Source organism: Argiope bruennichi, chromosome X1 (genome assembly GCF_947563725.1).
Source record: "Argiope bruennichi chromosome X1, qqArgBrue1.1, whole genome shotgun sequence".
NCBI classification, from domain to species: Eukaryota; Metazoa; Arthropoda; class Arachnida; order Araneae; family Araneidae; genus Argiope; species Argiope bruennichi.
In genome coordinates, this window is record NC_079162.1 from 80509037 (window position 1) to 80531030 (window position 21994).

Sequence of the window (21994 nt, forward strand, 5' to 3'; positions counted from 1 at the left end):
AACATATAAGAAATGATAATAAGATGAAACCGTTTACAAAGATTTTCTACTCTGAAGTATTATAGAAAAATTATTTGAAATAGTAATATACAGAACGATATTATGTAGGAAAATACACATGAATTCCGTGTGAATTATTTTACTTTTTTTTGTATATGAAGTATACAAAGACAAAGTATTGTAATCGTCCAAATATTCGACCTTTAGGACTCCATGCATTTAAAAAAAATCTTTTGGAATTATGTCTGTCTGTTCGCCTGTGCACAGATTAACTAGGTAACTCAAAAGCTTCGCAAAACTGATACATAAAATTTCGCATATGATGTTAAAGTATTAGATCCAATTGTACATGTATATCAAATTTTGCATCTAATCCAACAATAAGTTGACTGTCTATTAATCTGCTTATGCCGTATGTATGTGACTATCAAAATTCAAAAATTCATTGAGATAGGCACATGAAATACGGTAAAAACTATTTCTCATCACTCGTATACTTACACAAAATTCGCCATATTTTGTAAGTATACGACAGGGTCAGGGCGAGAACACTCCTTGTTATTTCTAATTCAGTTACAGAATGTGTCTCCTATTCAACAGACAGCGGAAATATAGTAACACAGATTATAAAGAAAAGATAACTCGATTTCTCAATTCAATAGAGAATCTATTTCACCTTATCTTTATGCTCTGTATAGATTATTTTTTGTTGCTGTTGTTGTTGTTGTTTCTATCAAATGACTAAGAAACAGTTGATGTAAATAGAATCATGGAATGTAAAGATAACCTTTGGAAAGACATGATTTTTCGTTGTTGTTGATTTGTATCCGGACCTAAATAAGGGAGATTTATAGTTCTGTTGTATAGATTATTTGCTGATATACCTAACATTTCCCGGAATGAAATTATTTTCATCTTATTATCCAAGGAAAAAGTAACTATATAACGAAATATTAAGTAACTAAACTAATATTCGTAAAGGTGAAATACTTCTGACCTATTTATAGCAAAGGTTGAACTTATCACATTTCGTTTTATTTGTTGAATGTCTGGTGGGTTAAATAATTTTTAATATTAATATCTTGCGGGGTTCAAATATAAAATCTTTCTGTCGTCTTTTCTAGTTAAAAGATAAAAATATGTTTCATTTAAGAGTTTTAAAATTTTATTATTTCTAAAATAATTACAGAGGCCCCAAACGACTTTTAAAAACCTCAGATAACTAATTTTTTCAATAGTTATTAATAATTTTTGAAAAATGAGAAACATTGTTATTAGCTACTGAAAAGTGTATTTATGGAAAGGAATAGAAAGGTAACCATTTGGGGTAGAAAATTTAAATCTCTATTGTCTGTTAAAAGCAAGTATTCAAATTTTCAAACAATTTTAAGTACTACAAAACCTCAAAACAATTTTCAAGTTAAAGGCGCATGTTTCAGTATCAATTAGGTAAAAGAAAACTTATATTCCTTTTTTCTGAGTTTTAAATTCATTTTACTAAACCAATCTTGGAGGTTGACAAGTTATTTGCTTTTGCAATGTAAAGATAATTTTATATTATTAAGATATTAACTATTTAATTAATTCTCACGAAACTTTCATTAAAGCATTTCTCATTCTTTACAGTATTTATTAGAAATGTTTGTAAAACATCCATTCCGTTGATTTGTATCAGATACAAAAAAAAAAGACATTTCAGTTCCATTTTTATAGGTTTCCTTATAATAAAACAAAAAAAATTATAAAACAATACGCGTTATTAATGTTCGTTTAAAATTTCTGCAGAAATCTTTTTGCAAACATTTATAAGCAAGCAAAAACATTATTTTCTCTCAAAATGCAATTAATCCCTCTAATGTTTCTAAGGAAATTAACAAAGTAAAAGTATTTATTATGAACTACCCACTACCTTGTTAGAGTACCTAGGGTAATCTGAAAGACCGAGTAATTAAGAAATTTAAAATGGGAACTGTGATGAATACATTATTGCCGCCTTAACAAGCGGCTCATGCATCCATCCCTCACACAAAGATATGACCCATCTTTATAGTGAGGGTAACTCGACCTTACACCATTATTGTATCCATCAAAAAAAGTGAGAATCGATTACTAAATTGAAAGCTTTTCATCACTATATCTGAGATGCCATCAGTGGGTGTAAATGTAAACGTAAATAACTTTTCCATCTAGAGCATTGAATAATCGGGTTACTGCGAAAAGTAATATAGGTACTGTGATGAAATACAAAATGGCCATCATCAACCCCTCACCGGAATTAGATACATCGAGCCACTAAAAAAGAGATCAACATAACCACATCACGATTGCTATATCGCCAGGTGCAGCGAGAACCATTTATTTATCTGATGACTTTTCATCCACATATGCATGATAGATCTCCTTAGGGAATCAAAATTACGGCATATTAGAGATTTATGAGTTCGATTACAAGAATGAGATGTTTATGAATAAGTTTAAGATCTACGCAAGCAGCAAAACTGCAGAAGAAGTAATTTAAAAAGCTCCTGAGACGAATTCGCTTATAAGCAGAACTGTCAATTACTGTCAATATTCGAATGTTCCTTTCTGATGATCTCTGAAGAGGATAAACAGTTTCAAAAGAAGATATGAATGAGAAGGGAAATTAAAATACTTATTCATGGATGAAGGAATATTAAAGAAATTGCTCACAGGTTATAACCACAGTCGACTGAATAATCCTGAAAAGTATAAATATAACATTGACCAATCTTTCAGATGAGATTTAACATCAATAATCACATTCGAGTGAAACAGAGAAAAGTGATAGGAAAAAATAGATACTTGAGTGAAATATGCTTGAAAATTTTAAATTTGATTGATAAGTTGAGAACAATAGCAAAACGATAAGAGATGAAAAACTGACGAAATACAAAGTAACATAAAAATTTAAAAATGATCTCAAGATTTTGGTTTGAAAAAAGAAAACCGAAATGTTCCTGTAGAGAAAATATACTTACAACCTTGGAATCTGTATTTAACTAATGATAGTAATACAGGAAATAGATTCAGCAGAAAATAGCATTTTTTTTCTTTTTTTCCATCCTAACTTCAGAATAATCACGTAGTGAATTCGTACCCTCTATCTTGAAGGGTTTTCTTCATTCGTCTTCAGTTATGTAATTTTTTTTCTTTCAAGGTTTGCTTTTGTTTTATTTTGGATAAATTGATGTCCCATTTTAAAGTTGTAAGACAACTATTTTGGATTAAATCGGGCAATTTTGAACTATAATCAGATTACGATATGATACCTCAACCGACAATTCCTTCTCCAAACTCTCCACCGTACCAATAAGAATTTTGATCCTCGATGGTAGGTTAGTTTTAGTTATATTAACGTCCGGTTGTAAAGCAACACGGGGGCTATTTTGGGACGGACCTCGTAATTTTGAACCGCGGTCAGATGACGAGGACGACACCTGAGCTGGCAACCCTCTTTCCACACCACACCACACCAGCGAGAGGACGTTTGGCATGACGGATTTAACGTGCAACAGACCGCCTTACATGACGGTTCTTCGGTGGAATCGGGTCTCGAACCTGAAACCCTACGGCTCACAAGCCGAGACCTTACCACCAGGCCACCGCGGCCTCTCGATGGTAGGTTTAATATGCATCAAGGGTATCCCCAATCTGCGTCATATTAGAAACTCGATAGTATCACAGATCCACCATGCATGTGGTCTAGTGTGCACAACCGATGTCGTTTGTTTGAAGCCCTTATTTTCGTGTACTAAAGACGTTTCAAAGATTAAGGCATTGGTAAATTTTACTGCAGATTAAAATTATTAGACTCTATCTAATAGACTATTTGTATTTTAACCAAGCCATTCGCCTTGCAACTCAAATCACGAAAGAGCTGCCGAAGATCAGCAATGTTTGTGACATGGAATATTTAATCGAATCTTTTTTTTTTTTTTTTTTTTTGAAATCTTTATGTTGGCAAATTGTAGGACACTGAGGTGTTTCTTCATATGAACATGATTCAAAATTATTAAAATCGTATAAAGGTGTGCAAAAAAAATGCATCATATGCTGCAATCAGCGTTTTTGGCGCAGTAAATGGTAACTACGTTGCATAAAATCGTCATGAACTGCTACAATTAATAAAAAATGTCTATTCAATTGGATTTCCAAGTAAAACATATTTTTAATATATGTCTTCTGCTCTTATTGTAAAGTTGACGTAATCACGAGTAATATATATCTAATAGCATCTAGCAAATGTTATTGCAAGTTTTTATATCAAAAACGAAGATGGTAATATTGTTATTTCTGTACTTAGTTGTACCTTAGCATAAAAAAGGGAAGCATTCATTTTACAAGTCAAAGCACAAAAAGTACGAAAAAATAAGATTCTGAGTTGATACATACAATAAAAAGCTTAGTTCTTAAATATTTATCACGAGTACTTTGTCAAAACTCTTGATAAATGAAGAATAAGACGAAACGATAAAAAATTTTCAAGATAAAAATTTTAAAAGAAAAGGTATTTCAAGGACGCTCAAATATTAACATGATGGCTGGTTTTGTCAGGGAGTCATTATCTTTGTTTTAACATATAATATAGGGCAGTGACCGAGGAGCAAAAACTCATTATCAAGACCGAAAAACCATTGATACTAGACGATATTCCCTCAAAAATTCATAATGCAAGTGGCCGTTTGATCCTGATTTAACTCTTTGCATTCTGAAAAGTAATAAAATGCATTATTATACATATGTGAGTATAAGGATTCGTTTTAGAAATCTCAGAAATATTTGTAGATTTGTTTTAATTCCTAATAGTTTTTGTTGTTATAAGTCTTTTATTATAATCATTATACAACAAGAATGCAAAAACCATGCATTCTGCATAATGGTAATTAGACTGGACATGGGAGTAAAAAGGGGATAAAGGGTCAAATTAATATTCTGCCCCCAAAAGCTCTCATACGGCTTCACAACGTTACATTAATCTTACTAAACTTAATGTATAATGAATGCAAGCCTGGAAATTTCTATTGAAGAACACGGATTTCTATAGTGGACATTGTAGAAAAGTTAATTACACTTTGTAGTGCAAATTTTATTTGTTATTTAATAATTTATTTTATGAATGTAATAGATCTAGTCGGGATTATTAAGTTGTTTTTCTCTGAGAAACCTAATACTTTATATAACTTCAAGAATATGAAAGATTCAGTGCTCATGGGCGAAAGTTAGTATCTTTTCGAAGCAAGCTAATACATTGATTGTCCCAAAATAGATGCTATATGACTTGTATTTTCATTGTAAAAAATTTGGAATTTTTTATTTTCCGGGTTTTATTTTACAAATAAATTTGCAACAATGTTTTTCTTTCTCTCTGTCAACATCATTATAATTCTCCTTTTCAAAGTACCAAACTTCAGGAATGTTTGTGGCTTGTCAAATGGGGAAAAAAAGGATGCATCTGTACAAATGGTCAATTCTTCGAGAGTTTTTGGCATATTACTTTCTACTGTTAATTAACCTCTTGCGATGGTAAGAAATTCACAAATGCGAGTGCCAAAACAGTCTATTATAACTCGCAGAAAGGCCATACAAATTATCTGATACCTTACAGAAATCGGAAAAAAAATTATTTATTCTCAATGAATGAATTTTCGACCTAAGATTGTGCTCTTGTAAATTTTGCTCCTACATCAATCTCAGTCGATGGATCGTGAACATTATTTTTACTTCTGTGACAGTTACTTACTGACGTGTGTAGCACAATGTTGGCGATTCTGTGACAAACGCATCTCCACGTGCGTGATACGTTATTTCACCACAAGTGGTTAAAGTATCCATACTTTCATCATTGTCAAATTATTAGATACCATTTCTAGAAGATACGAAAACAGAAAAAATAGGTAAGATTTGTCTTCTAATGCTTTAATATCTTCGAACCCATCCCTCAAATTAACTTTTTTAAGTTTTTTCACATATTTTTGATTCGCTACTGCTTTCTTAAAAATAATTAATAAATAAGCGTTATGATAGGTTTTAAAAATTCAGCTTAAAATACGAAATTTTCTTTAAACTTTTCAATAGATACTGCTTCATTAACTTGGTCGAAAAGAATTATCTGCTGGTTGCGTGCAGCTTGATTCAAGATTATTTGCTCTGCCAGCATTTTATTATCACAAATAAAATGAGATATCTATATCTGGTTATATTTGGATTCCTACTTCGAGCTAAGATAAGTATAAAGATCAAGATATAAAAACAGACATCTTTGGACAGATTAAAAGAAAATATTAACTGCACAATTTCTACAGCTATGCTATATGTTTTGGCTCGTTAGTGCTTGTTCGAAATAATAATAGTAGCTTTCAAGTTTAGATAATTTGATCTATATGTCTACATTTGATCCAGATAGTTCGAATTTATTAAATTATATATTTAAAAAATAATTTATGGAACATTATTTCTAAGGAAATAAAGGTTCACTTTTTAGATTCAATGACGGCAAAAGTTAAATTTTTTAATTCTTTTAAATATTGTTTGTCAAGTCCATGATCGGTATTAGAGCGACGCAATCCCCAAAGCTAAGTAAAAGAGACTGTGAAAAAGGCATTTAAAGTTTATTATACAGCTTCATATGTCGGTTGCTCTAACTCCTTTTGTCAATAAAAATTAGACTGTAGTAAATTGAGCTTGCTTGGAGAGATTCATAGTTTGTCATGTTTGTTGCTTCTATTTCCCTCAGCCGCATATCACCAACAGCCACTTTATATCATATGTCACCAACAAGAAATTACACTATGTGACATATACTCAATTCTATACACAATCTTTATCCAACTGAAAATGTTCAATTACATTAACATTTTCTATCAACAGAATTTCGATTGCAATGAGCTGAGTTTCTTGGTGGAACTCATGTCAGGACGTTACTTGTTTTATCACTTGTTTCCCTCAATAACATAATGCCACTAACATTTTTTTAATTCAGATTTCCCCTGATATCCATTAGCCATCTGCCAAAGAAATCTCAAAATGAGCCATTTAAAATAATACCATTAGAAACAAGCTTTATATACAAAGAGAGAATCTGTAATAATAAAAATATGTAAACTTTACAATAAGTAAGATGGACTGTATTTTTGGCTAGCTCACGCGTGTTCGGAATAATAATTATAGCAACTAAATTCGGATAATGCCGAATAATTCAATAAAAATTAGTATATTGTTCTTAAAGAAAATTTTGTCACTGATATGCATTTTTAGCCATAAAAGTTTTAGCGATATTATTTTGGATATACAGAAATCAATCGTTTGCTAATTAAGTTAATATTTCAAATCAAAGAAACTTTCATACGAATTCAAAAATTTTCCATAAATAATAAATGTGCGAAATGCATTAATTAGATGATATTACCTTTCTTGCCAGTAATTTTTATTTGAATTTAATATAACTGATGAAGGCTTGAAAAGTATGTTTAGAAGAAGCAATGTCTCTATATTACATTATCGATTAATATATTTAATTTAGTTTAGCTAAAGAATTCTACAGTTTTAAGTTTAACTAATAATTTTTATAGCGTCTTATAATATTTTTGGTAATTCATTTCCTTACCCATTACAATAACGCTTACAAAAGTTATACTATACTTTAGAGTAAATATAACATATAAATCAATTTCACTTTAGTCACCTTAAATGAGTACAATTCAATAATTTGCTTGTATTATTTTTTTTAATCAATATAACAAATGAAATTAAACTTTGACGTCCCTTATATTAGCTTTAAAAGAATTTCTTACCTCTCAACCTCAATTAATTAATATCATTTTATTTAAAAACTAAACCATCTTTTTTTGGATTAATGGCGGATGTGATTGATTGAATGACGAAACGCACTGGAATTTTTACGTAAATTATCAGAGAATTTGAGAGTGAATCATTGAAATCAACATCAAAATTATCGAATACCAGAAATTAAAAAAAAATTTATCGATAAAAATGCTTTCATGACATATAACTCTGAAGGAGAATTCTCACTTCTTAACTGCAAATAATTATTAATAATTCATTTAAAAAATAAGAATAATCTTTTATTTAGATTAATAACCAGTGACATATTCTAAAATGCTTTTATACGTATGATAAATTATTAACAGTTCTGAGATTCAGTCGTCGAAATGTAATACGAAGTTATTATCGAATACCGGAAATAAAAAGAATTCATCAATAAAAATGCTTTCATGAAAGATAATTCTGTTATCTTAGGGGAGTGCCTGAGAGATAATAAGAGAAAAGAAAGATTTGAGGCACATAAATACGCGGGAGAGCCACAACAATGCTAGAAAAAAATGTTTGATGTCACGGAGGATTGAAAGAATATCGATAATCATTTTGAAACGCCCCTCTCTTGCTTTCGATCCTTGTTTACTTTTCGCGTATCTTTTAATTTAATCAGCACACAAGCAATTATTTTTATGAAATTAATAAAAATATGTACCAATATTTTTCATATAACTTTCAGCAGAAAATGAAGAATTTTTTACTAATCAACAAAATACGAATTATAGACACTTTAATAAATTTATATCGTAATAGGCAAGACTAAAAATATGAATTTTATGCCGAAAAGTTGTTCATCTGTTAAATGTCACAATAACTCAAAACAAATATGACATAAACAAATCAAGCATCAAATATTTTATTCGTTGCTACAAAAATTAATTAAAAAAAAAAACTCGTAGAATTTCTAGATATGCATTACGTTGACGACGTTGATTGATATTTTTAATAATGCAATATTTTTTTTGAGTCAAATTTCGCCAAAATGTTCTTAGGGTGTGCCATTTCCTTGTTTTAATTTCTAATAAAACTAGTTTCCGATGAAACCGTTGTCTTGAGAATTACTTTTGTTTGCAGTTTTTTCATATTCAGCTTTAATATCACTCGCAAATAGTTATTTGCGATTAATTTTTGTTTGGCAAATTAACGGTCAGATATTAGCTTTAGAGCACATCCGAACACAAAGCAAGACAACGAAAAACAAACAGATGTTCGAAGTGGCGTAATGATGTAAGTGACGCCCAGGAGACATGGAATTAGTTTTTAGTCTCCCATAAGAATTTCCACTTTAAAAAAATGGCATAAATTCACTAATGTTTTGTACTCATAGCGCCTCTCGGGACTGGGGCTCGTGTATTTATACCCTTCTTGCCCCACATTTGCTAAACCATTCTATAATCAATAATATTCGTAGTTACATTTGCTTTTGACTGTGACATCACAACGTCACATTAGGCTTGCTATTAAAAAAGTCAGAGGGAGCTGTCTCCACGAAATCCTCTCGTATACTCTTTAAGAAACTTATCCCCGCACACAACATAAAAATTTTGAGCCTTGGACAAGGCCGTGAACCCTACAAATGCTCAGATCTTTATTTTCAGAACTCTCACATGAGCCTTATGTGCTTCGTAGTATAGTGAAATATATAGACGAAGAACCAAACTATGCATCTATACACCTTCGTTTTTCAAGGATTAAAAGTAACATTTGATAAAGAATTACAATGTTAGCAACAAAATCACATACCAAATTTCATATAAAAGTCCCTCAGTTTTTGAGTTATCTCGTTTACATTCATAGGAATGTACATAGCGCTATGCCCCTCCATGTATTTGGTTCAAAATCTGATATGGATGATCAGATGCTGAAACCACATTGCAAATTTTATTCCTTTTGTTCTTTTCGATTTGTATTTGGACAGCTGGACAGACAAATTTCATCTGAATGAATTTCTTACAAAATTTGATAGAAATCTAAAATATATCAAATTTCATGTGTCCAGTGTTCACAAACAGACAAATATAATTGGATTTAGGAAAGTCTTAAAGGTGGGTATTGGTCAAGATCTTCGAATGATCGAACATTTTGACAATTATAGTGTGTGTGTGTGTGTGTGTGTGTGTGTGTGTGTGTGTGTGTGTGTGTGTGTGTGTGTGTGTGTGTGTGTGTGTGTGTGTGTGTGTGTGTGTGTGTGTGTGTGTGTGTGTGTGTGTGTGTGTGTGTGTGTGTGTGTGTGTGTGTGTGTGTCTTCTAGTTATACTTCGTACACGAGAAAGCAAAAAGTGCTAATTTGCTCTCTTCCCTAAAATATTCTAAAATAGCCTCTTCAAACTTGCATCTAAAAACCTGGCTGATTTCTCCAAAATAAAATTTCGGAATTAAATAATTCTTTCAAAAGAAAAGAAAGCTGTGTATTGATTTATAACTTGAAAACGCAAAAAAAAATTAATTTATAAAAACAATTCATCCTATTTTCTATTAAAATATACGTTCAAAGCAAATTAAAATAATTCAAATGCATAATAAGTATTTTCATCGTGAATGCATTAGAAAATTTACATTAGAAACTTTAAAAAAAAGAGAAGAGAGATTATTTCAGAAAAATTTAATTAGAAAAATCCACTTCTTTAAAATGTACACTTCGAATCAAATCATTTAAAAGATGGAAATCTGTATGTTGATTTATAACTAAAATGTTTTTAAAAAATCAGTTTTACAAACGCATTTCCTTCCCTTAAAAGGAAACTTAAAAATTTAGAAGCATATACGAGAGACATTTTTTCAAGCTCTGATGAACCATAAAAAAAAAATATAAGAAAATTTTATAGCCAAAAATCATGTACAATCATCTTTGCTTTTAGACATAGTCGCCATGAATATTCATGCATTTGCCATAGCGACGAATTAAGTTTCTTATACCCCCTTTGAAAAACGTTGCCGCCAGTGATGAGAAATAGATCATAACGTTCATTAGAAATTTGTCATTAGTCTGGATTTTTTTTTTTTTTTGATATCCCAGACAATGCTTCAATTCAGGGAAGAAATGAAAATCACTCGGCTCTAAGCCGTATTCTCTTTGAAGAGGGACAAGTGCGCTAAACTGTTGTGACAGAAAATATTTTTAAACGAGTTGATCAAGTCATTTAGAAGAAACGAAGAAACTGGAATCCCAGATAATGAACTGGCTAACCAGCAGATCAAAATTGCTGTTTTAGAGGATGAATTTTTATACATTTCTGATCCATATTCTATTCTTAAAAGAAAATTCGGATAACTTCATGATTAATGAGGAACTTCAAAGGAACGTTAAGGCTCATTTTATGTCATTGGCAGCTATGTTCTTCAAAGAAGGGATCGGACATCTGGCCTAACGATATGAGAAATATCTAAGTAATTTCATGGCATTTATGTCAGAAAATAATCATGTTTTTACGTAGCTCTTGATAATGGATTCATTTTGTTCTCTACAGTTTACTTTTTTTTATTACCCATCGGAGCTTGAAAGAAAACCGGACCTCATATATAATATTTTTACTTCATTTATGCATCACAAAATTTAAAATTTACATGGGTTTAATAATCAATTATAGCAGCTGCAATTATGTGATACATATTGTTTCACTGAAAATGAACTATTGTTTATTCTTCTTTATATTAGATTATTATTGAATTTTCATTGCAAGCAGTCTGTTATAACAAAAAAAGTTGAAGTTTTTAATCTGTCAGGTAAATACTGACAGAAAGATACTTTTAAAAATAAAAGAAAGAGGAGAAAGCTTCGAAAGAAAATACTGATGCAAATAATTTGAAATTAGTTCCTCTTATTTTGAAATTGACAACATCGATTGATGAAAATGAACCTCTTACGCTCCAACAGTGAAACAGGCTCACCATTGGATTGGGAATATTAGACCTTTTACTTTTTCCTGCAATAGTAGTCATTTTTCTCACTGTCTTCAGAACCAAAATAAAATTTATTGTTTATAGCAGTTTTATTTTGGAAAGCGAAAATACTAGATAAGAGAAAAATTATGTAGCTACGCTGTGTACAAATTCATTTTTAGCTAAGTCTACCAATACGGCCTGCTATTGTGTTCATGCTGAAGTGACAGATTTCTGATGAAATGTTGCGTAAAAACCAACACTAAAATTTAGTTTTTTTAGGTCTCAGCAATTAAAAAAACCTTATCCATTGTGTTCAAAAAACTATTTTTTCAAAATTAAATTTCTTTATGACTTGTCTTACTTTACACGAAACTTTCTCTGAATTCAGTCTAGTTGATTAAATGATATTTTGATAATATTTTTTCGAATTAGATTAATGTCTTATTTTGGAGATGCACGAGGCTTGGTGGGAAAAGACCTCATGATTTTGAGCTGTCGTGAATCTTTGAAAGTGACATATTATTTGTCATTCATTTTTCAAGATATGACATTCAAAAAAAATAACCTAACATACTAAATAATAGCAATTATTTGCATACAAATAGTTTTCAAATATGTTATGTTTTCATTCATTTTTTTATTTATAAAGTTAATGCATAAAATTCTAAACAAAAAGTCCAGTCCACTTAAACAGAATTACGTAGAAAAATATTCTTATGGCAAAAGCTGTTCATAGGAATTTCTCTCCAATATTTGTCGATGATAATTTTCATCGGTAAAAACATCGTCTTGGCTCAAAAACATCATTAAAATTTGCTATTTTTGATAAAATTTAGTTAGAATTCCTTTTTAGTTATTAATAAATTATTTCTATTATTATCTATTTTATTCGATGTCAAAGCAGATGTTTGTGGTAAAAATAGAAAAGTGAAGATATGTTTCAATCAAGAGGCAGTTGCCTGCGGGGAAGTCTAAGAAATCCTTTTTTAAAGAATTTATATCATTCTTTAATTAGAATTTCCTATTTAACAAAATAATTTTTTGTCTTAAAGTACAAAAATCGGTCTTTCTGATAGTAAAAAGTGAAATCAGATGAATGTTTACAAGTTTGAGGAATATTACATTGAACTGCTTATCTTATTTGTACTGCATTATGAATGCATTGTTTAATGTTTTTAACTAAACAATATCTACTCATACAATTATTAAGGCGTAACATTTAATATATATTTATGAAAAAAAATGCTGAAAAAATTGTCAGGTTGAAATTCCCTATAGTTTTATTAAAATGATGCTACTTTAAGAAGTTGTTTTCTGATTTCAATTGTTTTTAGACAAAAATTTATCCCCGGAAAGAACTGCTAAGGTCATTAAACAAGTCGCACAAAAAACAATGATTGACACTGCTATTGTTGATATGCATTTAATTCCCACTTATTTCATTTTTGATGTATAAAGGAAATGAAAAAAATTGCTTTTTAGTCAATTCATTTCAAGGATTATTCCCATGCTTCTTTAAACTTTATTTTAATTTATTCAAACAAACAGTATTTATGAAAAAAAAAGCGATTTCTGAATCCAAACAGTTATCAAGAAACATCAAGAGCATAAAAGTTTACTTTTCATAATCATCATCAGTATGAAACATCGCATAAATATTGGATTCATCGTTGAAAGGGATGTACTCGCATTCTTCGAAATACTTTTCATGAAAATTCTTAAGGCACATGGAATAACTTTAGAAACTGTATTTCAGAATATTTTGCATGTTCATGAAAATTGCTTGTCTGAACAAATTGAAATATAAAGATAGCTTTTTGGTGTTAGCAGACTTTCTTTTTGATTTTTTTTTTTTTTCTTTTTCATCAATTTGGTATTCTTTCCCCCCTTGAAAGTCTCCTTTTCCTTTTCTTCACTATTGATTTCAGTCATTAACCTCCAATTTTTACTGGCTTTCTCCTTATACCAAAACAGTAGACATGTATCAAATTGTGGATTAAATCCGTGAAAGGGAGATCAATCTGTCATTTCGTGCGTATGTAAATTGAATTAATTGAAATCATGTTCAGAAAAATGAACGAGTTAGACGGGTGAAATCTTCCGCATGATTTTGTCATCAGAAATATAAATTAATATTAAATTTTTGACTAAATCCTCCAAAGGCTTGACACTCTGTTGATTATGCTCTTCATTTATATGTGAAAGCTATAACTCGAAAATGTTCAACAAAATAAATGGTTGAGTATCAAAATATGACTTTTATACCAAAATAGCAGCCACTATTAAATTTTGAATCAAATATATCAAAATGTAGACTACCTCTCTGTTTGTGTATCCGTATTTCTTTTGGCAAGATAACTCTAAAGCACAACATATTAGATGATATATAATTGTTTTTTAATCCCAAGTTGTGAATTCATCTCAAACTTAAGGTCCAATCGATAAAGGGATGGAGCAACTTTTTCAAAATGCATATTCGCTTCTCTTTTCTGTGTAGCAAAGGTAAATATGAAAATATTCAATCAAATAAGTGTGCGAGAAAGTAAATAACACGGAAGTAAGTATGTAAATAAGCCTAAAGAATAGTATTCTCGAGCTCATATATTGCTTAAGTAACTATAATTTGTACAAAGATTATGGCAATTTACATATATCTATTAGAAAGATAGCAATATATAGAGAAGAATAAGGAATTCTACTTTATTCTTCCATATTTCAAAAAAATATGAGAGTATTTAATACTGTTTTTATTAAAAGTTAATATAACCATAAAATATGACATTATCGTGAGACACTGTCCAAATGTTTGTCTGATCTGTTGATTTCGCAAACTCACGGCATATTTAACATAAACCCAAATTGAAAAATAGTAGAATTTGCAATTAATCACATCAAGCGAAAAAAACTCGAAATGAAGCCAATTCGTAACTCAGAAAAAATATGATATAAATTCTTATTCAAACTGTAAACCTTCTGTCTGATGACCATCTTCCATAAGAGAAATGAAGCAAATATCTCTGACTTTTAACAGTATTTAGTTCTCCTAGTAAGATTAGCAGATCAATAATGACTTTTCTAGAATGCCAGTATCTCTGTGATCTATTAAGGATTCGCCCACCGGCATGTGGTAATAGTTAACAAATGACGTTGAACTTGTTATTTTTTACATATAAAGTCGTTTTTTTATATGTGATTCTACAACTGTGAAATATACACGAAAGCTCTATTTTTGAATATTCTTTTCCGCCTGCGATTGACGGATACTATATTAATTTTAACTGACAGCTGCAAATTTTTAGTTGATATCTTAAGTAATTTTTCTCTGTAACATAAATTCAACTGCAAAAAAATCTACATTTGCACAAAGGATTATTTCGGAAATTTTTTATGCAAGTTTTAAAAGCACAATAACCTGTAAATTTGTAACTTGTATTTTAATTTTTATCTATGAGCCATTATTAATTAATAATTTTCCAGAAATAAATTTTAAAAAAAGTTATAGCATGAATCATGAAAATTTTCAGATAAAAATGAAAAACTTTAAAGGAAAAGAAATATTTCAAAATAAAAATTTCAGATACAAATATTCATAATTTACCTTCTGTAGATGAACATTGGCCCACTTTGTGAATGTTTTCTTCTGCACATTTAAACGTTCTTGCCTTAAATTCTCAACAACAGCTTCTGGCTGGTCCACAGACATTTTTATTATTTCACTTGGTTTAACTGTCTATTTTAAAAAGTATTCACACTTTATATCATTTCAGTCACTCTTGTTAGAAATGTTGGCGTTCAAATCCTAGAGGTCAAACAATTATACTATCCTCTATTTTCTTTTATTTTTGATATTATCAAATTTCTAGTAATCCTAAACTGATGTGCAATTATGATTTCAACACCGTCAGTGAAAAGTGTCGTCTCAGAGACTCGCGCTGTTATGGTAAAAAGAAATCCACCGCTACGAAGATAGCGCAAAAATTCATCTTATCTCCGACCTTATCCATGAAATCCTATCCAAAAAGAACCATGCGAGATATCATTTGTCGCTCTTCTAAAAAAGACAATTGAGATTATACAAACAAGGCTCGAGCATAGAGAAAGATAAATACCTTTCGAAATGTTTCAGCTCAATAAAAGATTTATTTCCCTTTCTTTTTTTTCATGTAAATACTTGAATAAAGATCACATTGGCTATAGATAGTGAGTTTCAATACAATTTATTCTAATAGTGGTAACTCATAGGCCAGAGTTCCAAAATTTTTGCATTGATTTTAATTCTATTTTATTTAATTAAAAAACCAAATTTCCAGTAAATAAAGATATTAATAATCACTTGAGGCATTATTAGAAAAATTTGGCTATGTTTTAAAGTATATAGCGCTTACTGAATCTTATTTACACAAACTATGATTTCTGCTTTTTATGCCTTAATTAGTTCATTATATTCCATATATAGCCTATTGCATGCATAGTTGAAAAATATCGGGCATAGAAAAAAGAATGCGAGTTCTATTTTCGTGTTGTGACTTATTGTTCAGTACTGTGAGTCACCAATATTGCTCGAAGCGTTTTTTTAGCATAAAATAACTGCTCCGGATGACTGTTGAAGGTTCTCTTTAATTTTTCTTCAAACAAAACACAAATGTTGGTCAGTTCCTTCTCCAGGATGGCAACTTGTATCGTAAAGGATACCTAGACCATACGGAAGAACTTGGCCAGTCTACGAAAAAGCTTTAATTAGGATTTTTATTTTAACTTGTAGAACAAGTGTTTTTGATTATCAAATGATTTGAACAACCCATTCATTCAAGCATAAGTAAAAACTACTTATTTTTCTTAAATCAATAAATGACTTTATTTCAGAATTACTTTTAGATGTTAATTTTATGTTACATTTCGGTTTAAAAACATAACTTGGCAAAGATAAACAGGGAATCTGGGTGAAAACGGGACAATTTTTCCAATCCAGACTTTCATCTTTTTCTCAATTTTTTTTAATGCTTTTTTCAAATCGGGAGTTTCCTGTGTTTGTTTAATAAGTATTTAAGATGCCAAGATTCATTAAGATCAAATTGGAAAGCCACAAACATTTAAATTAGGCTGACACTGAGTTGCAATTTTCTCTACCTCCTATGGTTAACAAAGAAATCATCAGCGGAAAATAATTTGAAATTCATAATATCCCTAGAGGAATCCCCGAGAATAAAAGTCAAGTGTAACCATCCCTTCAAAACAAGACTTTCAAACAGTGCTGAGGAAACTGAGCAAGTTCCTATTTTTGCAGACTAGGGAATGCCTCTTAATGTTCTTCATGAAAGATTTCTTCAATTCTTTGAGGAAACAGATTGTGCTATTCTGTAGTTGATGAGAAAAGACCCCCCCCCCAAAAAAAAAAAATACTTCACCAGCAAACCAAATTGAGAATGGGAGGAAGAAGCTCGTAAATTGAAGAACAATCAGAGGAATGATCATAGCAGATTAATCTGATTAGGTGTTTTCTTTACATGACACATTTGACGACCATGATGAAACATTGAAGGTTAATGTGACCCAGGTACGGTTTTACCTTATGGTACGGTTTTACAAAACTAAAGTTTGGATGGTTTGTTGTGGTGAAATTCTTGAGGAAAAAGGGTACCAAGCATTTGTTGAAAAATTCATACAATTGTATACATAAAGGGAATATGAAGGACAAAAGGAAAAACTTTTACATCCCACATGGATTTGATGAAGCTATAATGAATATACAAAATATCGTGTTCATAGTTTATCCTTCTTACAATGAAAGCCATGGGAAATTTGCCTTTTCTGACGAAATTCTAATAATCTTTTAGACTTTGAGGTTAGTGAATTTCAAACATTCTAGTTTCTATGTTTTGAAAAATTTTGCGAATCCTTTCTTTTTAAAATAAAGAGTTAATACTAATGTATAAAGTGATTTCGTAATTAAAAATAAAAAAAAAAAACATTTTTTTTCTTATGTTTTTTAAAGATTTTGACTAGCTTTAAGGCAATTGGCAAATTTGCAACTTTCCCAAGATAGATTGACTAACGCTTTTTTTTAAACATATAAAAATTTAATTAAAATGCCATATTTTTATAAAATGTAAAACTAGCGATCGATATTAATTTTTTCAAAAAGTTTTTAAGTATTTTAATACTTGCTAGTTTACAAAGAATACTGGGAAAAACCGTAGCAAAGTCGTCTCGTTTACTTTATCTCCATATATAGTAGCTAAGTCAATTTTCTACCTCAGGTGCTACATAGGTGCTCCGATTTCGCTTTGACCAACAGAAGATGCTCTACTTTCCATTTATTATATGACTTATGGACATCGCTAATTACACTTGCTCAAGTGGGATTAATCACAACAGAGATCGAAGACATATAATTTAAATATGCCTGTGTTTCATATAATTAATTACAATAGGGACGAAATAAAGCATTTTTAAATTTCCATTTCGAATATACAAACATGAAAATTGTGTAAATATAATAAGTTGTTAAGTAAATATAATAAATTAAAATGTGTGTCAAAAATCCAATTTTCATAATGAAATTTGCATTTACCATTACACATGATGTAATCATAAAAGATAATGCATGTTATCTTCAAAAGATGCATGTATTCCGGTGTATGATGTCAAGAGTGACCGTTTAAACTCGTCGACGTTGATATATATCCAGTGGCATGGGAAGGGGGGGGGGTTCAGCCGCCCAGAGCGTTGGTTGAATTCGCAGCCCCTTTATTTCTATATTTAAATTCAAAAGGCTCCCAAATTTGCTAAAATTCTAAAGAACTTTTCGGCAAAAATCATTTTGTTATAGTATATTGTATATGGTATAAATAAAGAAATCAGCTATTTATGTTTTATATTGTAATAAACATATTTATTACGAAATTTCTTACGTTACGAATTACGTACGTAATTCGTACGTATTATTCGTACGTAAAATTACGAACGTATGCCACTTATTGATATGCCGGCGTCCTTGTATAGGGGTAGCGCATCTTCCCCGTGATCTGGGCGTCCCGGGTTCGAATCCCGGTTCGGGCATGGTTGTTCTTCGTCTGTGTTTTATCTGTGAGGTGTGTGAATGTGCCCCCCTGTAAAAAGGGGTTGTGCAAGTGAATATGTGAGCTTCATATGAGCTAGAAGTCAGACTTCTGCCCTCAGGTGCTCAGGGCTCTTTACCCTCAGAAGCTACTTCAGCCCCTTTCCGTGGTAACGCGGACACGACATCATCATCCCTTATTGATATATACACAGTATTTATGATATGCGGCGATAAGACTAATTTATTATATTACAAAATTAAGAATACATAATGAATAACAGTGAATCTAATATAAAAACACAACCTGAATGAAAAGAAATGGTTCAAATTCTTAGTTCAGATTACAAGATATTATTTATTTCCAACATTTGCCGCCCCCAAAAATGCTGCACTGGGAACGCCGCTTGCACTATGCTACGCCACTGTATATCTTTCGATAATTATCCAATTTGTATTTGAAAGCTAGAAGCTTACCACATGCATTATCTTTTAACCAAAATTACAGCAAATGGAAAAAAACTAGATATTTCCGAAATAAACCAGAGAGCTTGGAGATTTTAAACGACATGTCTACATTGTATAAGTTATGGAAATATGACTATTTGCATTAACATCTTTTTAGCGGTTGTCACCTTTAACCTGTTGATACTGCCTATAGTAAAGCAAGATACTCTAAATTATTCTTCTATGTAAACTCTAAATTCTTAAGGATATTGCACGGCATTCAAACTATACAAAAACATATTGGAGATAAGTAAAATATCATATGCTAATAGTAGTACATCAAATACATAATATTCATGAATTTCATTTCCTAAATAATAAAGAGTCATTTTCCTGGATTAACGAGTTAAAAATGAACAATTAAGAAACCTTATTTTATCCTTTAATATATAATAAAAGTTATAATAATCTGAAGTAGTGAAGGTGAATTCAAAATTTTGAAGCCTTTCTCTTTGACAGAGTTAGCAACATCATTTCAGAACTCTCTCCTTTATTTTAAATTCCACGGGCAAGAACTTATTACACTTTTCCTGCTAAGTATTGAAGGAAAATTTTTCATTTTTTTTATAGAAAAAGATAGGGCACAAATAGAATCTCAAGTCTAATTCGAAAAAAATATTCTTATTTATTATAAATTACAGGAAAAAGTTCAAATCATTCAACAACAAAAATTTTCACCTCATTTATTTTTAGCGTGATTTTATCAAAATTAGATTTTATTATATTGTATGCATGCTTTTCTAGTAGAAACGCAAACGAAATAGTTCAAAAATCTGTTGATCTAAAGTTCCATATTGCCAGCTATATTTTGAAGCAGAGATCGCCAATTTCAAAATCTGTAAATGTGCATTTATCCATTTATACGCATTTCATTCTTAATCATTTATTTCTGTCAATAATCAAAACGTTCATTTATAATCATTGAAAGAATTGGGATAGTTAAGAATGACTCTTGAACACACTTTAAACATGAAATCCTACAAAATCTCTTTAAAATGATGCATGATCACAAAGAATTACACCGTCTAGGTCTTAACAATCAATAGCACTGAATAACCAGGCCACCGCAGATAACAATACAGGTTATGAAAATAATATGAAATTAGCCTAATGAAAATAACCTATAATATGAATAGTTTAGCCCCAAATCCCTCAGAAGAAAATGCTTCAACACCAAACACAAGTTCCATCCCTGATTACTTTAAGGTCGTCACCGAATTGGCCGCGATTCGTGACAGAGTAATTTTAAAAGAACTTGGACAAAATTTTGTCTCCCTTAATCTTTTCTTATTTAACACCTAATCACATTCAGTAAAAACACTATAAGAATAATTTAAGCATTGGTAATTGACTTATTTACAAAATATGCAGTTCAAAAATATTTTTAAATGTGGCTGCATATTTGTAGAATCCACTTCAAAATTGATTCCCCATAAGACTGGTGCAATTTTATCTACTTTTATCGACGATTATCACTAAAACTACAACGATCACTGACTTATCTTCTTTCTCTGTTGAGAATAATTCAAACTTCGCAAATCTCACACAGGAGAAATGCAATTTCAAAGACTACTGACTGTTCGGGAGAGAATCAAGCTAAAGAACCGTTGAAAATCTCTCTCAAAAGAATATATCACAACAAAACCACTCTCTGGCTTTCCTACTCTGACAAGAATCATTCACACAAAATAAACAAATTAACTCTTTACATGCAGGAATGACGATTCAATGTTTTAAAAATAAAACCTTTTCTTCCGGTCTAAATTTTTAAAATGCTCATCATCTGACAGATTAAGATAGTTCTCTCCTTTAAAAAAAAAACTCTCGCTTTCTACCAAAACTTGGAAAAGGAATCAAATTTGCTTCAACGATATGAATGAGTCTCGGTCTTGAGGCAGCAAGAGGAGATATCTGCCTATAGTTCTTTTGAGGAATCTGCCTATACTCCTTTTAAAGAATCTGAAAGCGGAGTGCTTTCGTTTTTGAACGGGAAGCCGTAAGACGCTGTCAGTTAGTAGCAGAGCTGCGCTATGAATTAAAACATTTTCCCCCATACTACATCTGGAACAGTTTCATCGCAAAACTCCCATGAGAATCTCAAGGAGATACGCTCCATAATCGAACATGGGTATTCTGCACAGTCATTGTACTTACAGGAAAAGTGAGACCTTATTAGCTGAATCGTGCAACTTTTTGAGCAACTCGGAAGAGAAAATACTTCCTAACTCAGGTATTCCGTTGTAGTCATTTTGAACAGTTAGTTATTTAAATGCCAAGTCATATGTAAGTACGGCTGTAACTGTTTGTATTAAAGTTTATTTTTCTTATACCGGATGCAACGTCGTTCCTTTCCTTTTACGTTTTTCGCGAAAACTATGCATCGCAGAAGAATGTTTTTTAAAATAACTTTTACATAGGGGAGAATGTTATTTATTTTTTTCCCCTTCAATTTTGCTTTTGTGGATTATAAACAATGGGAAGTATCCAGATACATTTTTTGACTGACTGTACAATACTCTCCGGTCAAAAATACAACATCTTGTTGCACCATTGCCCACCAAAAAAGTTTTTTTTGCGCAGTTAACATTGAAAATTTAGGATTTTTAAAAGAATGAAACAGAGTGTATTAAAAAAGACACTTGAAAATTGTGTAAAATCACTAGAAAATATTGTTCCAAAATACCTTAATAGAGT

The 21994-nt window shown here is 30.7% G+C and overlaps 1 protein-coding gene across 2 annotated transcripts in view; it reads right to left on the minus strand.

Moving 5' to 3' along the window:
• LOC129958123 (spectrin beta chain, non-erythrocytic 1-like) overlaps positions 1-15684 on the minus strand; it is a 143207-nt gene extending 127523 nt beyond the window's left edge. For both annotated transcript variants that reach the window (XM_056070320.1, XM_056070319.1), the window contains exon 1: positions 15335-15684. In XM_056070320.1, the coding sequence (XP_055926295.1) occupies positions 15335-15439 (105 nt within the window). In that variant the 5' untranslated portion in view covers positions 15440-15684. The remainder of the gene's footprint in view (positions 1-15334) is intronic.
• Positions 15685-21994: the final 6310 nt, after the last annotated feature.